The sequence below is a fragment of the Lissotriton vulgaris genome, chromosome 5 (genome assembly GCF_964263255.1).
Source record: "Lissotriton vulgaris chromosome 5, aLisVul1.2, whole genome shotgun sequence".
In the NCBI taxonomy this organism is placed as follows: Eukaryota; Metazoa; Chordata; class Amphibia; order Caudata; family Salamandridae; genus Lissotriton; species Lissotriton vulgaris.
The window spans coordinates 906,722,278-906,742,569 of record NC_141693.1 but is presented as its reverse complement, the minus strand read 5'-3'; the positions used below and the strand labels follow the sequence as shown (position 1 = coordinate 906,742,569).

At 43.5% G+C, this 20,292-nt stretch overlaps 1 protein-coding gene across 17 annotated transcripts in view; it reads left to right on the top strand.

Annotated features, from left to right (window-relative positions):
* The window catches only part of BLNK (B cell linker), an 833,130-nt gene that overhangs the window by 530,510 nt on the left and 282,328 nt on the right, over positions 1 to 20,292 (top strand). For all 17 annotated transcript variants that reach the window (XM_086922513.1, XM_086922514.1, XM_086922516.1 and 14 more), the window contains one exon: positions 7,641 to 7,706. In XM_086922513.1, the coding sequence (XP_086778639.1) occupies positions 7,641 to 7,706 (66 nt within the window). The remainder of the gene's footprint in view (positions 1 to 7,640; positions 7,707 to 20,292) is intronic.

Genomic DNA, 20,292 nt, shown 5'->3' with positions numbered 1-20,292 from the left:
GTCTGGGAGGAATTCACAAAGCCTAACTGTCAGCTACTTCCAATCACAGAACCCATGTGACTGCTCCGACCCCTGGTGACCCCTAAATTATGTCCATGAGTGCCAACTTTTAGGCTTACAGCTCTGTATTGGTGAAAGAAGAGAGTAGAGAACCTTTTTGTTGGCGTATATCTAATACCATTCTACTTATTTGAAAGGAAAATTGCCTGGAGGAGCGGGAAAGGGTTTCATGAAAGTGTTTGCTCTGATTATTAAGATAGATACCATTGATCTGTTCCAGCCTGGGGGACAGTGGCAATATCCAAGGGCAGCTGGAATCATCATCCTTCAAAATACTGAGGGAAAATATTAGCTTTATGTTTACATTGTCGGGGGTTGCAGTCAAGTGTAATTCACCAGGTGAATATCCAGATATTGTGTCAACAGTAAACCATAGGGTGGAAAAACTCTGTTCTAAAGCAGGTTGTACTATATCTTCTCATTGCAGATCTATAGGTACACTTTAAATCTCAAAAATACCATATCAGTTTCACGCATACTCCCCATCACTTTGCTTTCATTTGGTGTTTGTTTTCCCCCTTTTGCTCACTGCCACCCTTTTGCTCCTACCCACCACTTCTTAAGTACTAACTTTGGACTACTACCTTTTCCTAGGGTTATGGCATCCAGGCCCGGACTGGCCATAGCGTGCACCGGGCAATCCCCCGGTGCGCCGCAAGGGTGGGGGCCGGTTTTGAGCCCCTGGTGGCCGATTTTGTCACAGGGTCGTTTTTGCAGCATAGCTGCAAAATCGTCCTTGCAACAAAATCGGCCGAAAACCTGCCCTAACAAAGCGCTTGGCGGCACCTCCAACCCCCCTGAGTGGGGAGGGGGTGCCGGCCGGGCACTTTGCCAGGGCCGGTTTTGGTTCCCAGTCCGGCCCTGATGGCATCTGGTTCTCAGTGTGGGATCCTGACAGCAAATAGGTTTAAGGTGCTAGATATCAGGGTTCCCTGTGTGTTTTTGTCTTCTATCTTGGGCTGCTTGCCATCTCTTCTTTCCCTCCTGTGGTACAACTCACCACTCTGATCTATGCTCCTCCACTTTTCACTCCACTGCTCTTCGTACATCTCTCCATGGCTTCCACTGTCTCCTCTACTCCATGCTCCTCCTCCCTCATTTTGATGTTCTCCATTCCACCCTCACTGACTAACAATCTCTCATGTGCTCCAATATCTTTTGCACTCTCCAGCTCTTCCTGTTTGGGCACAGCCTCAGGCACACTAGTGAAATCAAATATCTCATCTAGATCACAGCTTTACTGAAATTTGCATCACCAATGTTTTTATTCTCTCCTTTGGCTTATTGGTTGAGGGTCCATATTAAAGATGAACAGCCACCATATTGGATAAGACCCTGTTGCTATTAGGAAGCAGGAGTCGGGCAGGTACAGGTACTTTATTCAGGAACACGTTTCAGATATGGGAACCCCACCAAGAGCGATGATGTAACCAGCACAGTAAGCAGCCTTGAGAAGCAGGCAGGTACAGCTACTTTATTCAGAAACAATTTTCAGCTATGGGAACTCCACCATGACCTATGATGTAACCAGATCAGCCCCCAGCTGTTGGCTGAAACTCCAATAGACAGGGATACAACATTGACAATGATGACATCACACATTCCGCATGACTCACAACATTCCACCTCTGGCTAGGACAGAAACAACAAACTAAAGGCCCTTAACAACTTTGTTGGGTAAAATACCACCTCACAGTCTTATTGTGGTTTAGAATATATATACAGGATATCACAATATGAAACTCTTTCCATAAGGGATGAGCCAATTCTTGCAATCAATTCACATCTGCCCTAAAGAGTCATTTATTTGCTTATGTCTCTCTCTCTCATGAGCTGCAATGCTAGACAGTCCCTGATCAGCACCTAGAGATGCTTCAACCTACATTCCACTATATGAGTGTACTCCAAATCAACACAAACAGGGAAACGTTGGTGCCTCTACTGGGCTACTCATTTGGATTTTATCAGAGCCATTCCGCTTCTTGCTCATATTCTTTGTCTTTTAAACCTAAGGCTCTTTAGAACTCCCCTGCTGTGGGATCACCTGCACGAGGCACCTGTGGCCACTCAACCGTGAAACAGTAACCATCTAGTCAGAAACCATTCCACAGGCCACTAGGAAAATTAGTGGTAACCTAAGGAGAATGTGGCGCCTCACATTCTGGGGACATTACCAATCACTACTTTCTTCACAACAAATCTCTTTGTGTCTCTGCCGCGTGTACACCGTAAGGTACCTAGCCCTGCTGGGTTCTCCTGCTTGTCCCCTAAACAGGCAAACCCCATACCCGCTTTTATCTCTCTGGACTGCACCGTGACACTGGCCCTTCTTTGGCCCTAAATATTCTTCTGTAACAGGTAATAATATGTTTTCCCCAAATTCTACAAGTATTTCCAAATGTAACATCATGGTCTTGGTTCAGTGCAGAGATGGCCCGTGTTGATGGGAGGAAATTGCACTAACATTTGAGTTTATGTGAGTTTAAATGTCATTTAAATGTAATGACAGTAAAATGTACGTTTTCCGCTACTGATTTATAGGTATATTTGAACTGGAAGTTTTAGCAGAAAATAGGGTGAGTAACAGTTTCAAAATAGTTCTCTTAAGGCACGTTTTTCATGTAATACGGTTTTAACTTCCTTCGTAAAAAAGCCTGAGTGAGTTAATTACTCTCAATGAGGGTGGTAGGGACTTTCATATTTTTTGGAGCAGATCCAGCTAAGTGCGTCCATGTGTTTTCCTTTTTTTGAATCTGACTGGATCCAATATTAGGGATTTCGCTCTTCTGGAGTCCCTTCTGCCTTCTGATAGCTTGATCCTATTCACCATGTATTGCGGACCAGAGTTGTGATGAGCTTTGTGTGTTATGCAAGCCACCTTAAGTTGGACCCTAGCTTCAACTGGGAGCCAGTTGAGGGTTCAGAGTGATGGGGAGATGTGGATTTACCCATGTGTGGCTGTTACCAGTTTTGCTGCTGCATTTATTGTTGCTTTCATTGGGGCTAAGCTGGCTTTCGTTAGCTCTATTAGTGTAGCATTCCCATAGTCCAGTCTTAAGCGCACTAGCAATTGAATCGCCATGTTGCGGTCACCCAGAGGCATGAAGGGTTTTAGTTTTCTTAGCAGTTGCAGATGTAAGTTAGCATTTTTGGTTGCAGTTTGTATGTAAGCTCATATGCTTAAATTAGAGTCTAGTGTGACGCCTAGTGATTTATGGAGTCGCAGATGGTTGGGCTGCCGATTAGTGATTTGAGGTTGAGACCAGAGATGCGGTTGAGGGGATCTGAGGGGTGGGGAGAAGAGGATGAATTTGTTTTTTGTCGGGTTGAGTTTAAGATGGTTGTGTGCCAGCAATTCCTGTGCTTTCTTCAGGGTGTCATCCAGTCTCCGCATATCCTCATGAGAGTAGAGTTTGATGTAAATCTGAGTATCATCAGCGTACATGTGGTATGCGATTTCTGATTGTTCAAGGATTTCAGTGAGTGGTTCCATGTATAGATTGAAGAGTGTTGATGAAATTGTAGATCCTTGCGGAATGCCCCTGTCAATGTCGGTTACATTAGATAGGGTGGAGCCAATTTTGATTCTGTTATCGGTACTGCAAGGAGGTGAACCAGCTATGGACAACTCCTGAACTCCTGAAAGGCCCATTCTGATATCAAGATTTTCTCTGAATCATTTGTGGCTAACCGTGTCGAACACCGCTAATAAATCTAGAAGTATTAAGCGATTGATCCAAGATGTGATTGACAATACCTGTAGGTTCATGGGTAAAAACTTCCTGAGCCAAATAAAACAATAGCTGAAGGAAGGTGAGCCAACACTCACTCTATGTGTGTATTGTATATATATATTTTTTAAAAGGTCTTGAAAGACACAGATCTAAAACGGCACTTATAGATTTAAAAGTATGTTAGCTATGTTTGCATAAAAAGGTAGAGAAGGCGGGTTCGTTCCACATATTAACAATACATAAAAGATTCACACATAAATAAAGAATGAGGAGTGTACTCCAAAATACAGCATTCATATGAAGTGCTTTGTTATGTTATGTTATGTTAAAAGAATTTTTACCGCGCACGGTCACCAGACGGTTTCATGGCGCTCATAGACAAAGCAGAGAGGATAGGCAGTGAGGTTTATTCATAGGCTAGCTGAAAAAGATGGGTTTTGAGAAGTTTGCGGAAGCATTTGTAGTCAGAACAGAGTCGTATAGAAGAGGAAAGGGAATTCCAGGTTGAGGGGGCAAGGAAGGAAAAACCGGAGCCACCATGTTTTTTCCGTTTGAACCTGGGGACGGTTAAAAGGTTGTTAGCAGAGGACCGAAGATTCCTCGAGGGGATGTGGCGCTTGAGGCTGAGGGAAGTGAAAGCTGGGGCAAGGGCAAGGAGTGACTTGAAAACAGTGCAGCCCAGTTTGAAAATACATCGGGAGGCTACCGGGAGCCGGTGTAATCTCCTCAGCAGGGGCGAGACATGTTGGTACTTAGGCTGTTGGAAGACCAGTCTGGCTGCCTGGTTTTGCACCAGCTGAAGCCGATGGAGATGGTAGGCAGGGATCCCCACATACAGGGAGTTGGCGTAGTCGATACGGGAGGTGACAAGGGCCATGATGACAAGTATGAGAGCCTCTGTAGTGAAGAACCTTCGAATTTTACAGATTCTGCGCAGATGAAGTTTGGTTCAGTTACATCCAATCATAAATTCCATATTTAATTCTCAAAAGACAATGTTAATAACATTGCATGAGTAAATAGTGATAAGATGTCAAGTAATGATTGCTGTCTAATGATAAAACTGTCCATCGTGTGTGCTAATTGCCTTTTTTGATTGTTGGGTACCTGCTTAGTGGCCATTTCTCAAAATATATGTAGAAAGTTATAGACATCAATAGACGGGTACTAGACCAAAACTTCATCTCAGAAGATGGAAATTTACTCATAGTTTTAATCCTATAATTAGAGATGTTTGACTTTTGCAGTGGTGGTGTTTCGCAAAAGTCCTAAAGACTAGTTGGGGACATCTATACAAATCATACATTTTAATCAGTACTGTCTCTTCGCTATACATACTCCTTTCGGATTGAGTGGACAGTATATAGGAGCACGTAAAGTGGATAAGTGCATGTGTACTTTAAAAGAATGTGTCCTTCTTTTCTGGTGGAGAAACAGAATTCTGGGGGTGTTTTCTTTCCTTTCTAACCTAGAAACACAGTTGCCCAACCCGTTTTTGGAAGTAGGTTTGAGGACAATCTATGAATTTTGCATGCATGCCCTTTCCCCATAGCTGTCAAGCCCACTTTTTTCCACAAGGACCTGATTCATAAATTGTGAAACTACACACAGATATTTAAATCTATTTCCCAGTATAGTTTTACTACTTTTGGGGAATTCACAAATATGGTTGGAATCTCCACGGAAAGCTGCTCTTGTGTCTCATTGTGGATTCCATGGAGAATCAACTCTGGCCAATCTAGTATAGAGCCTATTTTTCTGGCTTGATAATGGGCTCTCAATTAACCATCAGATCATTAAAGTAGCCTCCACCTGCTTTAGCGTTCTAAGATGCTTAAAGAACATACTTGGGTACCTTCCAGTCTCTGCCCAAAGAACAGTAATACAGGCATTACTTATCTGCAGGCTGGATTATGGCAACATTCTTTATTTGGGGGTGCCTGGGACTTCACTTAAATGGCTCCAGATAAGTCAGAATGTGGCCACCTGACTACTATTTCACCCTCCTAAATATACTTCTACCTCCAGGCTTCTTAAATATCTCCATTGGCTTCCGATTGAGAAGTGAATTCACTTTAAGACTCTGTGCTACATGCATACAATTATGTAGAACTCAGGTCCTAGTCACCTTAGCTCTCTTGTGACTCTTTACAGCCAAATTCTCTTCTGCGATCATGCAAAACCATCCACTCTAGTTCTAGAGTGAGGAAAGCCTGTCAAGGGGGCCAGTCATTTTCCTACTTGGGTTCTAAGCTGTGGAACACCCTGCCTGTTTTGATGAAGTCTTGCAGTTCTTTTTTCGGCTTACCGAAAGCTTCCAAAGACCTGACTTTTCTAAATTTGTGCATATTGTTAGTCCACGTTGGTATACCATGAAGTGCTTGGTGCTGGGAACCAATGTTTGGTTAGCTACACAATCTATAAATCTATATATAGTAATATCATTATTTCTGTACGAGGTTCTCCATGAAGGACTCCGCCTGGGAGAAATGGAATTTCCAGTGCAAATTCATGTATTTTGAAAGAAAAAAATCACCAAAGGGAAAAAATCTAGTGCTATCACCCATGATTTTTTGTACGAATATCTGTTAACATTTGGAGAGAGGACTGTAGGCCAAATAAAAATGCCTCCTCAAGGCATGCACAAAATAGTAGAACAGTTTTTTTCTCCAAATGTTTCAAACTTTTGCTGCACTGTACAGTACACTAATTGAGGAACGTTTTGAAGTATGTTTAAGCATAGTGTTTTGCACTGGTATGGTACCTTTCCAGTACAAACTCTATGCTAAACATTATGAATGCACCTTTGTACTATGGTTTAAAGGTGTGTGTGTGTGTGTGTGTGTGTGGTGCAAGGTTGCTTAATGTGTGCCTGCACTTGAGAAGAAAGCAGCAGCGCCATAACTTTGTAGATAGGGTACTGTGCTGATCACTTTCTTTCATACAACGAAGGGCAGCAACTTCGGTTACTTAGCTGTAGTGCAACGCATATTATAACATATAAGGAAACGAGAACCCAGGTACAGCTCTGGCAGCTGAACACAAAGATAGTTCTTATCCCCTCATCAAAATGTTCAGAGTTTCAACGAATGAACATTTTTATTTGAACATTTTTATATAGCGCTGGCTTGACCCGGAGGTATGATAGCGCTTTACATGAGTTACAGCGAGTTACAGGTTACATAGTTACATCACTTAAATCAAAGAGTCACAGGGGGAGGCGGAGGGAGGAAATACACAACGGGAAAAACGAGGAAAACAATGTCAGATGTCTGTTCATTATTCCAAAAAAAAGCAAACCGTTGTGGCCTACCTACATATGCTCTGGGGTACACAACCTAAAATAAGCAAAAGCGATATTATATCCTCAGCATATAAAATCAACTAAACAGCAACCTAAAGACACAGGACATATCAATAAATGAACAAAATGTTAATGCATGACCACAAATAACCAGAATACCTTAATCCAAATAGGCTAGAACAATTCCAAATCAAGTTGACTTCTGCAACAATAACCTGGAGGCAAAGTGCGCTGCTAACCCACTGATCGACAATTTGAAACCTGCAACCTTTATGGATGACCACCAGATCATACGCAACTCAATTTTGGAATAAGAGCTGTAGGATCTGCAATACGTCAGATTATTGTTGGTATTGCTTATGCTCTTTTTAATGTAATGGGATTATAAAAGAAAGCTAAGCACCCTCTCTTCTAGGATGCAGTTCAACAGTTAGCAAGCAAAGTTGATATTGTGCTCGCCACACAGACGTTTATCAATGCGTTGTGTGATTAATGTGCTTAATTGGTATACAGTTGATAATTCATTGCTTGATTTCTTGCAGACATCTTCAGAAGATGGTACGAGATATAAAGAAAAATGAAGGTGGATTCATGGACAAGATCAAAAAGTAAGTTCATCTTGAGTCCGTTAATATATGTTATTTTGAAGTAGGAAAATGTAGCTCAATGTTGTCATTTTAGGAACACGGCGCTAGGAATACAGCCCACACGTGGCTGTCAATCTTGCCTCCTTTTCTAATAGTTCCACCAGTGTTGAAGAGAGAAAAGAAAAGGATGTATGTAAGTGGTATAGTGTACAACAAATGTGCACGCGTCAACACATAATAAATTGGAGTGCTAACAAGACCCCATCCAATCTATCATTTTTTGCAGGTTGGCCTTGGGTGCCCCACTGGGATATGCTATCACAAGCTGAATTAATATAACATATTATCAGTCAGGGTCTGTGTATTAACTCTCACGTATAGAAGATCACCCACATTAGCCTCAAAACTAGCCTTTTAAAGGTCCAGTATACTGAAGTCTTACATTCTCGATTGACTCGACCCATCTTTCCTTGAAACCAGTGAATGTATGTGTGATATCTTGTGTAACTGTCAATGTTTATACATGTGAGCACATGTAAACATACTTCACTTGAAGTCATCTGTTTAATATTCATTGTTTCAATTTCCTCCCATCTCTTGTGATCAAGGATGATAACGCTTCCCCTCTCCTGAGTAGCTCATGCATGTGCTTACTATATCACGATTATGCATGAAGCACTTCCACGAGTCCCCTTTGGGGGCCTGCACACTCTCTGTTATTCTCTTACTCCTGAGCACACAAGGATTCATTTGTTCCTTGGTGTGCTTCTCTGGTGCCACCCTCTGATGTTGGGTGCCAATGTCATAAGTCAAAGCACATGTCTGAATTGGGACGGGGTCGCCCATGGAGCACTAAATGTGCGGAACCAATTCATGGCTCCTGTTTACACCCAGTTCTCGTAAAGCTTAATAGCTATAACATTATTTTTCAATAAATTCTCTTTCCTTACAATCGGGTGGACATGCGACTTTTATTGATGTATCAAATTTAATTCATTTATCTGTGTCCCGTTTCCCATTCACGGCTTCATTTCAGACTCCAATAGGCCCTTTGTCAGTAGGTGTCCTCTGAATGAAAAGAAAGCAATGTCTCTATTCAATTATCATTCATCATGTAAGGCATGCCATGATGAGTAAAAGAAGCATGCATATAACTATTGGTGAGAAAAGAGGATTTATTGAAAATCAGTGCTATAACTAATAAGCTTCATAAGAACTGAGAGTAATCAGAAGGACTGAATAGGTACTTCACAGGTAGTGTTCCACATGAGACACAGTCCTCCTAATTCGGACATATGCGCTGTCACATGTGACAGCATTGTGAGGTCTGACTAAAAAAATGCTGGTAACATAACACATCACCTGAAGGCAGTGACCTGCTCAACCAGATGCAACCCAGCATCAGCCCCTTCATATTGGGGAGCTACAAGTACAAGTGTACATAATATCGATGTTGTATTATAATGATATTCTGAAATTGCTTTTCATTGATGCACAACAAGAAAATTGTACCTAACATGTATTTTAATAATATATTAAAATGCAAATACAAACCATATATGTGGTGTCATTTAAGTAATTAGTTGCTACCCTTGGAGGGATGTTAAAATTGCAGCCTTCTGATAAACCTATGACAATATTCTGTCACCAACTCCTTAAAGTCCACGTTCTCTTTGCATTTATTAATTTGTTTTCATCCTCATTTTCTGAACCATGTTGAATAACATTCAAACTTCCTTCAGTCAATCAGAACACTTAACAAAATACATTTTTTAACTGATCTAGACTGCATCCCTGTTGAATATATCCAAGTTAATATCTACTGTGAAAGTTACCTCTATGCTTTCTTTTTTAAAGAAAATTTTAAAATATTTTTTTTTACAGTACATGCATGTTACTTCTAAGAACTAAGGGCCAGATGTATCAACGCATTTTGCGATTGCAAACGGACCGATTCGCAGAATTGACCCATTTGCGATCTCCACAATGCATTTTGGCATGTATCAAGCAATAAGAATTCGCAATATGGGTAATCGCAATTATTTGCGATTACTTAAATTGCGAATGCAGTTAGGGAACTCAATTTGCAATTCCCTAAATGCTATTCTTGTAGCCTTCGCAAACTGCGATATCTCTTTAAGGAATCGCAAATTACCACCAACTTGAAGTTGGTGGTAATTTGCGATTTTCTGTTAAAATGCACTGGTTTGCATTTTTTTAAGTGCCATGTGGTGCATATACATGTCCTTAGCGCATGTTTGTCCACCACATATGCATAAACGCATATTTCTGGGGTGCAACAGGGTGTCCTTTTGGAACCGTTGCACCGTTGAAATTGCATGCGCAATTTGCGAGTACTTATTCAGTACTCGCAAATTGCGCATGCAATTCCCATTCATTCCTATGGGCCTCTTGGCCCATAGAAATGAATAGGCATTCCATATTTGCGACTCTCAATTTGCGATTCACAAATAAGAAATGCATAGGAATCACTGTTTGAAATGTGAATCCTACATATATTGCATTTTGCGAGTCTTTAATAGCGAATCGGTAACATTTGGTATTAAGGACTCGCAAAATGCAAGGTTGATACATCTGGCCCTAAGAATTCTACATGCTGCATCATGGTTCTTGCTGCATGTCAAAGTTCTGAGTGGGAGTGTTGTTCTGTTAGCAGTGCCATTCAATGCCGTCCCCTTCGCAATACTACAAAGAGGGCCATAAGTGCATGTTATTCCAGGGCTTGTGTGGAAAGTTCCCGCATTTCCAGGGTCTACTATGTAATTAATGCACTTAAAAAGGCATTTGGGGTAAAACTGTCCCTTATGGCACCTTCTCTTTAACTCAAACTATAGGTATCTAATGTTTTAACTAATAATTGCACCTGGTTTTTAAGTTGGATTTTCTTCCTTTGCATTAGTTCATAAGAATATGGAGAAACCACCCGGGAGACCAATAGTTTCGGGTTGCGGCTCAGTGCTGGAACCTCTTTGTAAATGTGTTGACTTTTTCCTTAAACCATTGGCGGAAGACACAAGATCATACCTCCGTGACACTACGGAGGTTATTATTTGATGGATGGAATGACTTTTGACCCCGCAAAACAGATCCTGGTCACCATGGACATTGTGTCCCTTTACATGAGCATTCCGCAGGGCACGGCATTGGAGGTGATACTCAAAGCATTGGACAGAAGGGTGCAACCCATTGATCCCCACGGAGTTCATTCACAAATTATTGGAAATTGCCTTGATGAAGAACTTTTTCATGTTTCAAGGGGAATATCATCTGCAATCAAAGGGGGTAGCCATGGGAGCCACCTTCGCCCCGGATTTGACAATACTATTCATGTATCATTTTGAGGAAGATTTCATATACAACACCTCAAACCCATTCAGTACCAATGTGACCCATTGGAAAAGGTACATTGACGACGTATTGCTAATATGGACCAGTACTGTGGCAGAACTTCAGGATTTCCACACTTGGATCAATGGCAGATTGGATGATATTCAATTCACCATTCACAGGAACACCAAGTCTATTGACTTTTCTTGATATCTCCATCAAAGCTCGGGATCAAAATCTAAATACCACCCTAGTCCAAAAACCTGAAAAAAGGAATACTCCGTTTTGATATTTAATCACCCATCCCAGAGGATTGGGTGATGATCTGCCCTTTGGGCAATTCCTTAGGATCAGAAGGAAATGCTCCAGGAAGAAAGACTTCTTTCAGGAATCTGATGACCTAATATCACGACTGATTGAATGTGGCTATCCTAAAAGGTTTGTGAAGAAGGCAAGGAAAAGGACCTGGTTTAACCAACGTGACACACTGCTTGTGCCAAATGACTGAAGCACTGAGATAATGGAAAGGATGATCTGCGTGACAACTTTTAATACCTGCAGCAACGCCTTTAATCAAGTCGTTAACAAACATTGGGGTATCATTGCTGACGACCTGGAAGTACAGGACCCACCAATGCACTCTTTCAAGAAAGGGAAGAACATTAAGGAACATGTGATTAGTTCTTTACTTGAAATACCCCCAGAAGCAACCATCCAATCACTTTGGCAGCTTCCTGCGGTAGTTGGACATTTTAAGTGTAGCCACTATAAAGCGTGCAAGATGACTCTGCAAACCGAATAATTTTCTACTGCCAGCACAAGATTGAGCTCACTGTACACACTAACTGCAATACGTTGAAGGTGATTTATTCCATTCCATGTCCCTGTGGCCTAATCTACTTTGGCCAAACCTTACAGAAAGTAAAGGCAAGGATACTCCAGCGTTGCAGCAGGATTAGGTGTAACACTGTTGGGGCACCATTGGTGGAACATTTTAAAGGGAAAAAACATCAACCTGAATCCTTACAATGGTTGGTTCTTGAGAAAATCACATTGGGACCTAGGGGTGACGACCTTGACTCAATACTCGACATCCGTGAGTGTAAATGGATGGATCTTTTTGATTCCGTCAGGGATGGCCTTAATGAGATGGATGTCACATACACCCAACTGTCTTGCTTAGTTAAAGACTAGTATACCTACACCATGAGATCTTTAAAACATAAGGGTGTCTGACAACGCATCATTTCATTTTGGGACTTATCTCCGTTGATCATCCATACTAACATAAATTTCTGAACGTTTAACTATGTAATTTACATCTTGATAATGCAGTGATCATAGCACCTGTGATGTGCCTTAATCATATATATATATATTGTGGGCCATTGTCTTTTACAGTGACCAAATGTAAACTATCTGGAATACACAATAACCTTAGCATATAAGGTGTTGCATGACTTGCAAAAGACCCAAATAGGATAGTTGCCCTTGGAATTGTCTCCCAGATGTACAGTGTGCGCCATATGTCTTGCACAAGTAATGATGCTCAAAACAATTAGGACTATATAATGGCTTGTGTTCAAATGATTTGTGAACAACATAATGACACAATGCCCTAAGTACAAATGGAGTGATTTGTAAATAACATAATGATAGTTGCCAATTTATATTGTTGTCCCACATGTATACTGTGCGCCCATTGACTGGACAGCAACCCTTGTGAAACGCAGTTTCTTTCAGACAATATGATGATTTGATCTAGATCAGCAATAATTGTATCTTTACAATGTCCACAGACAATTTCATTTCCGAGATTTATTCTGCAACTTTATTTTATTTTTATTCTTCAAAATAGCCCTTCTTTTCACTATGCCGTTTTTTTACGGCTTGGGCCTAGAGCACACTGCCATGCAGTATCGCGCAGCGAGAGTCCTTTTCCAGGCGTTTTGAAAATGGACCTGGAAATTCCATGCAGCTCTTGCGTGTTATTTCCAAGGTCCATTTTCATTGGCCTTTGCGTGCGTGCTGTTTTTTAACAGAACATGCAATAGGCCATAGGCGGTCGTGTAGCTCCGCCTATGGCCTATTGGTGTCTGTTACGCGCACCAGAGGCCATATGTTTTGAATTATCGCGGCTTGACAGCCGCGATAATTCAAAACATATGCTCGCAGTGGCGCGTGTGCGAGCACCACTCGCTGGCTTTTTTTTTTTTTAGTTCGCAATCGCTTTTGATCGCTTTCATTTCTCGCAGATTCGTCTTGAGATAATTGCTACTCTCTGAATTGCTGAAGTATTAAGGATAAACGAGCGGCTAATGATGCACTTAGCGCTGCATGCTGCAACATTGAAGAACTCTTGTGGTTTATATGGTTTCCAGAGGATGCGTTTACAGTAATTGTCTTGAGCGGAGGCAGAGCGTCTAGGTCGAAATTACATCTTCTGTTTTTTCGAGAATTGATTTCGCTTCAAGTACTCCATCACCAACAAATATGTTCTAAAAAGCAACTTTTTAATCTGTTTAATTCAGTTCCGTACGTTTGTGAAAAGGCTCTGGTGGTTAACCCACTCTGGGCTCGTGCACATTTCTCAGGAGCAGGGGCGTGTTTATTCCGATATTTGAGCTGAAAGTGAGGCGGACGAGAGATGCGGAAGCAGGATGTTCTGTGATGTTCTGCTGCGGGTGCAGTTTTTGTCCATGGCCCAAAGGGTGTTCCCGGCAGACCCGCTGTGCCAAAGCAGAGGTGCTGGGAACCCCAGCAGCATCTGTTGGACACCCCCCTTTCTCACAGGTCCCATCTCAGTCATAGACAGCGCCATCCTGGCCCCTCCCTCCGTGCCTACTTCTAGCCTGACGCTGACCTTGGCACTTAAAGTGGCTGCCCCTTCTCCGTTCCCGCCTCCACCGCTGTCAGTGCGTGTGTACCCACAGTGCAGCTACCATGCTGTGTACGGCAAACTTAGGGTACCCAGATAAAAGAAAATCAGTGCACCGACTAAACCCAACGCAACGGGACCGAGCAGCTGCCGCCGACGGGAAGGGTTCCAGAGAGCACCTAAGCAAGGTCTTTCCGTTTCGGAGTGCACAGAAGGTGCCTGGATTTATGGGGAATGATTTTCGAGTCAGAGCTGGCAGTGCTAAGCCCCTCGGAATGGCTAAGAAATCCGCCTGCCTAACAGCTCCCACCGCCAAGGCCGTGCCAGGCCAAGTTACGTTCTCTCTCGGCCTGATATATGCACAGTACATAGAAACAGGCAACACAGGCAGGAGTGTGCAGGGTGAGCAGTGTGTGAATGTGCAGGATGAGCAGTGTGTGAGTGTGCAGGGTGAGCAGTGTGTGAGTGTGCAGGGTGAGCAGTGTGTCAGTGTGCAGGGAGAGCAGTGTGTGGGTGTGTAGGGTGAGCAGTGTGTGAGTGTGTAGGGTGAGTGTGCAGGGTGAGCAGTGTGTGAGTGTGCAGGGTGAACGTTGTGTGAGTGTGCAGGGTGAGCAGTGTGTGAGTGTGTAGGGTGAGCAGTGCGTGAGTGTGCAGGGTGAGCAGTGTGTGAGTATGCAGGGTGAGCAGTGTGTGAGTGTGCAGGGTGAACGTTGTGTGAGTGTGCAGGGTGAGCAATGTGTGAGTGTGCAGGGTGAGCAGTGTGTGAGTGTGCAGGGTGAACGTTGTGTGAGTGTGCAGGGTGAGCAGTGTGTGAGTGTGCAGGGTGAGCAGTGTGTGAGTGTGCAGGGTGAGCAGTGTGTCAGTGTGCAGGGTGAGCAGTGTGTGGGTGTGTAGGGTGAGCAGTGTGTGAGTGTGTAGGGTGAACGTTGTGTGAGTGGGCAGGGTGAGCAGTGTGTGAGTGTGTAGGGTGAGCAGTGTGTGAGTTTGCAGGGTGAGCAGTGTGTGAGTATGCAGGGTGAGCATTATGTGAGTGTCCAGGGCGAGCAGTGTATGAGTGTGTAGGGTGAGCAGTGTGTGAGTGTGTAGGGTGAGCAGTGTATGAGTGTGCAGGGTGAGCACAAATGACGTGCTTTGGTGCCAGTGAAGTCCAGTGCTATCACTGGGACGTTGTTCTAGGCACCTAGAAGACCTGGCACATGTTACTTGAGGCACACTGTTGTGGTGGTGTTAAAGACAGGGGCACTGCTTTCAGAGTCTTTGACTCCTAAGGGGGACCCCAATCACCTGCCAGCTCTTTCACAGGAGCGCAACATTTCCATGCTCCTTCATCTGACCCAAGCTTCTATTCCAGACGACAGACCCCGGTGTCTCACAGAGTATCACACAACACCACACAGACACACACCACACACACACACACCACACACACAAACACACACCACACACAACACCACACACACACAACACCACACACACATAACACTACATACATAAGACCACACACACACACACCACACACACACACCACACACACACCTCACACACACCACACACACAACACCACGTACACACACACAATACCCCCCACACACAACACCACACACATAACACTACATACATAAGACCACACACAGAACACCACACACACACACCACACACACAACACCACACACACATACACACAACACCACACATACACACCACCACCCACACAACACCACACACACACACACACACACTCACACACACTCACCACCACACACTCACCACCACACACTCACCACCAAACACTCACTACCACACTTTCACCAGGCACACACACACACCACCAGCCGTCGGTACACACTTTCAACAGGCACACACAACACCAGCCGTCACTGCACGCTTTCACCAGGAACACACACCACTAGCCGTCAGTGAACGCTTTCACCAGGCACATACAACACCAGCCGTCATTGCACGCTTTCACCAGGCACACACACCACCAGGCGTCTGTGCACGCTTTCACCAGGCACACACACCACCAGCTGTCTGTGCAATCTTTCTCCAGGTACACACACCACCAGTTGTCAGTGCACACTTCCACCAGGCACACACACCTCCATCCAGCAGTGCACGCTTTCACCAGGCACGCACACCACCAGCCATCAGTGCACAATTTCTACAGGCACACACAACTGAAGCCATCAGTACACACAACAATTGTTAACGCATCCACAATTAACTATTGTAGCAATCACAGTATAGCACACTTTACTTTTAAACATATTCATCTAAAGCGCAGCATGCCACCATTGCTACAATTCAAATCCAACCCACATATTCCACTACACACCACATGCGTACAGTTCATAACACATGGCGAAAAGGCATTGCCATTTACAATGCCATTAGCTCCAACTCCAATAAATCCGAGACCTATTGCATTTCCAATGCTTGTTAATCATGTGATGCTATAGCTAGCATTGAGCGTCTTCCAAGCTGCGCAACTAACGTGCATGCAGATGTGTTCGCGTTAAATAGAAACCACTAATGCAGCCGTGCAGCCTTTCCGAATCTGACCGGAGCCACCGGCGGTGAGTAGTGTGCTCTGCCCTTTGACTCGCGTTGTAACTTGGCTAATATTCATCATGTATTAGAGGAATCTGGGGATCTTATTTACAAATGAGACTGCACATTATGGCCATCCACGTTTACGTGGTACTTGGTTTTGGTAACCTACTCTGGCTTTCAATTCATTTAAGTATTGAATACTGGCATATTTACATTCTGCAACAGGTGTTTTTGTTATCCTTATATAATCTTGCTACATTGTTGACGCACCCTGGCAGTTCTGTCCATTTTTCCTAACCGTGATGAAGGTTTTTACACCCCTTTCTTTACCTGTATTTAGTCACTATTGCCCTTATAAACCTATTGGGGGTAAACGTTCGACGCATCCCAGTCATTAGAGATTCCTCTTGAAAAGGGACGGTGTTTTGAGGTTTTACTGTTATCATTCTCACTCGAGATTTGACTGTACCATTATCTCACCCATGACTAATTTGATTTACACCTCTTGCGCTTAACCTGGAGATTGTGCGCGCGACATTTAACGCATGTCATTTCTGTGCGCGCGCAACATTTAACGCATGTAATTTCTGTGATTTGGTTTTGCGCAGTTAGAACTGGGTTGTTCTGAAGCATTTCTTTGGCCATTATGTCTTCTTTAGGTTACTAATCAATTGAGTCCGGACATTCAGGTGTACTCTTGGCACCCATCACTCAATTTCACCCCCTAAAACATGGTTGAACTGGCTAACTACTAAATGGCATATTTAACTTTCCAGTAAGGCCATACTGTATGATGCAGAAAATACATCAGTGGCATGGGAACATTACATGTCACCTGTGGACTGCAGAGCATGTTGTGCCATCCACTATGGGGATAAGTAAAATATAGATAGTTTCAGGTCTACCTGTGTAGCCTGACTTCTGCAGTTTTTAAGCAGCAGGCAAACCAGTCAAAATAACCCTCTTGGCAGTAAAGAACCCTGTTATTTAATCCTAAATAAGTTACTCCTAAGTAGACATTGTAGCCCACAAGGTATGGTGCATAGTATTTAAAGGTGGCACATGCAATACTTTTGTGTTGTCATGTACCTACAGTGACTAGCCCCCAAAATCTATTTTCACTGTAAAAGGGCAGTAGCTGTCCTGTGAGGAAACTTAAAGTTCAGGATAAAATTAAAAATCTGCTATCTTTGGTTTGAGACAAGCTACCGGAATAATTAGCACATTATTTTTAAAGTACATTAAGAATCCTATTCAGTGCTTAAGTTGGATTTTTTAAAATACATATTTAAGAAAAGTAACTTTTAAATAGTTAGAATCTGCCTAACCCTCCAGTAGGCTAATTAGCATTAGCCTGCCAGCAGCTTTTCCCAGTCAGTGTTTCGGTTAATGAGGAATCCAAAATGCCCCCAGAGCAGCAATGGCTTAGGCCTTTTGACAATAAGATCTGAGTGTGAGGTATGTGATTCCTATCAACTCAGGAAGGACAGTTGGGAAGGGTTCAGGAACTTCATTACCTTTAAAGGGAACAGGGTGAGGCGGGTTCAGGAACTTCATTACCTTTTAGGGAACTGGGTGAGGCCTGTCCATTTGTAGGTAAGTGTAAAGGAAGACCTGGGGAAGCACATTCTTTTGTTTCCTGGTGTCTCTGTAGCCAGTTACGCCCCTACCTAGAGGGAGGGGGAGCTGGTCTCAATACCCGTTTGTTGTAATTTTGGGGGAGGTGACTGCTCATTTCTCTAATAAACCCTTGACTGGCAGCAGCAACCTCTAAAGACAGAAAGATGTTGGCATTCTTGGATTTGCCTCAGAGTAGTGCACTGTGGAATAGTTTGCAGTAAGACAAACAGGATGTGCTGCAAAAGTGCAAAGGGTTGACCCTGGGAACATTTTTCTCATTGGTTCGGAAGTGTCCAGGAGTCACCCCCTCCCGCTGGTAGTAAATCCTAAAAAGGTTACACCTCACTCACGGTTCATCAGAGCACTCTTTGGACCTTTACATGAACAGAATAAGACTGGGCTTGTTGTTTGAGACCTGTGTGGAGACCTGAAGTACTTGGCCTGTTTCCACTTACACTCAGGAAAAAGATGTGAACTCCACTGTTCTGTTAGCTGACTTCCTGTGTGACTACAGGTACTAAAAAGCTGTAATGCTCAGATGACCAATAGGAACTTGACTTGGACTGGACCCTACTGTTGGCCTATGCTGGAATGAGTCATGGTCCCTAGGTCCAGTCACTGAGATACTAGGAGCCTTAGAAGTAACCAAGAAAAGTTGCTCCAGAAAGTCTCAAAAGTTGGACCTTTAATCATTTTTGGACTTCCAAGACCTCTGGAGCATTAGTCGGACATCACAGGAAAGGTATTCCATTTTAAACAGACTTCAGCAGATACAGCTTCAGGCTTATCCCACTGGAAGACTCTGAGCTCCATAAAAAAGACTAAGACCAAAGGTAGAAATCTTGACAGGCTGAAGCTTTCCCCGCCAGCGGGCCTCGTGCTCTGGCAGCACATTACAAAAATGGTAAGGGATTGCAGCAAACTACATAGGCCTCACTGCATTGGCAAAGGCAGTGACAACTGAACTTGCACATTGACCTCTATTCCTTGTTGGTGATAAAGCCTCCTTTGCAGCCATTTTATTTCTAAAGTCCCCTCCTGTTGCGTGAGGAATGTTGAAAGCGCGAGCACTGTGCCGAAACCGAATGGCAGGCACTTTTATCGATGCTCCACTTCTGCCAGAAATGGAGGAGAAGAGATTTATTGTAGAGGGACTGCGCTGAAAAGGAGTCTGGCTTTAATATCTGGAAGTACTTGGTTAAACAGCTAACAGTCGACCTTCAGAGCAGCTGACAGATAAGATGCTTTAAGCAAACAAGGCAAGCACGCGTCTGCCTGGCAGTGCCATGGAAACACAAACGGTGGCCTAGAGTCAGAACAGGTGGAAGTGAGCAGTCTTTGTGATGCTCAGCAGGTAAATGAATGATAATCACCGGTGGCCAAACCTGTCTGATAGCGTTGATGTGTGTGCATGAGTGAGTGCAGAGAGGCGGATTTGACAGTCTGTGTGTTCCTGCAGGCAGCAAGGGGTTAGAGAGTAGAATTCCATTCTTTATCACCCACATATTTCTAATGTAGTTTGGACTTGAGATTCAACCTAGGACACACACCTGTGTCCCAAACTAGATGTGCTGCTGCGCTTGAATGGTACACGGTAAACAAGTGCAATGGGTTCCAGCTGTGATTCCTGCAGATCTGGTGCTATTGCTGAACCAACTGATCCATTCTGGTTAACAAACCTTGAGTAGAAGGTAAATATAGTCAGTAAATCCACAATTATTTATTTTGAAACTTAAGAGATGATCAAATCCATTGCACCTAGTAGATAAGGAATAGGGCCGCACCAGAGGTCTCAAACAAACCCTTCGAGTCTCCAGTGGTCCGTTTGTGACCATTAGTCGCACAAATAACCCCATTGGCACAGAGAAGTCAGGTTTCTCAAAATGCCTTGTCTGCTCTGTGATTTGGCAACATCCTGTCCCTCCTAGGACCCTTCATGAAATTCCTGTTGGCTGAATCAAGGGGTGAGAACTACTTGTCTCACTGTATTTTCAACCACATTACACTAGGGAGGTTTGGATATTTGGATATTTGGAGGGGTATTTATAGAGCGCGGCGTTCGCTCCGGAAGGAGCATCATGGCGCTGTAAGTCCTTGAACCAGATCGCAGAGTGATAGGAGAGGGGGTCTAGATGGCCGCTTTTGTCCAGTCGTCGGAAAGATTAAAAATCCAGGTTTTGAGGAGCTTCCTGAAAGGCTTCTCGAGAG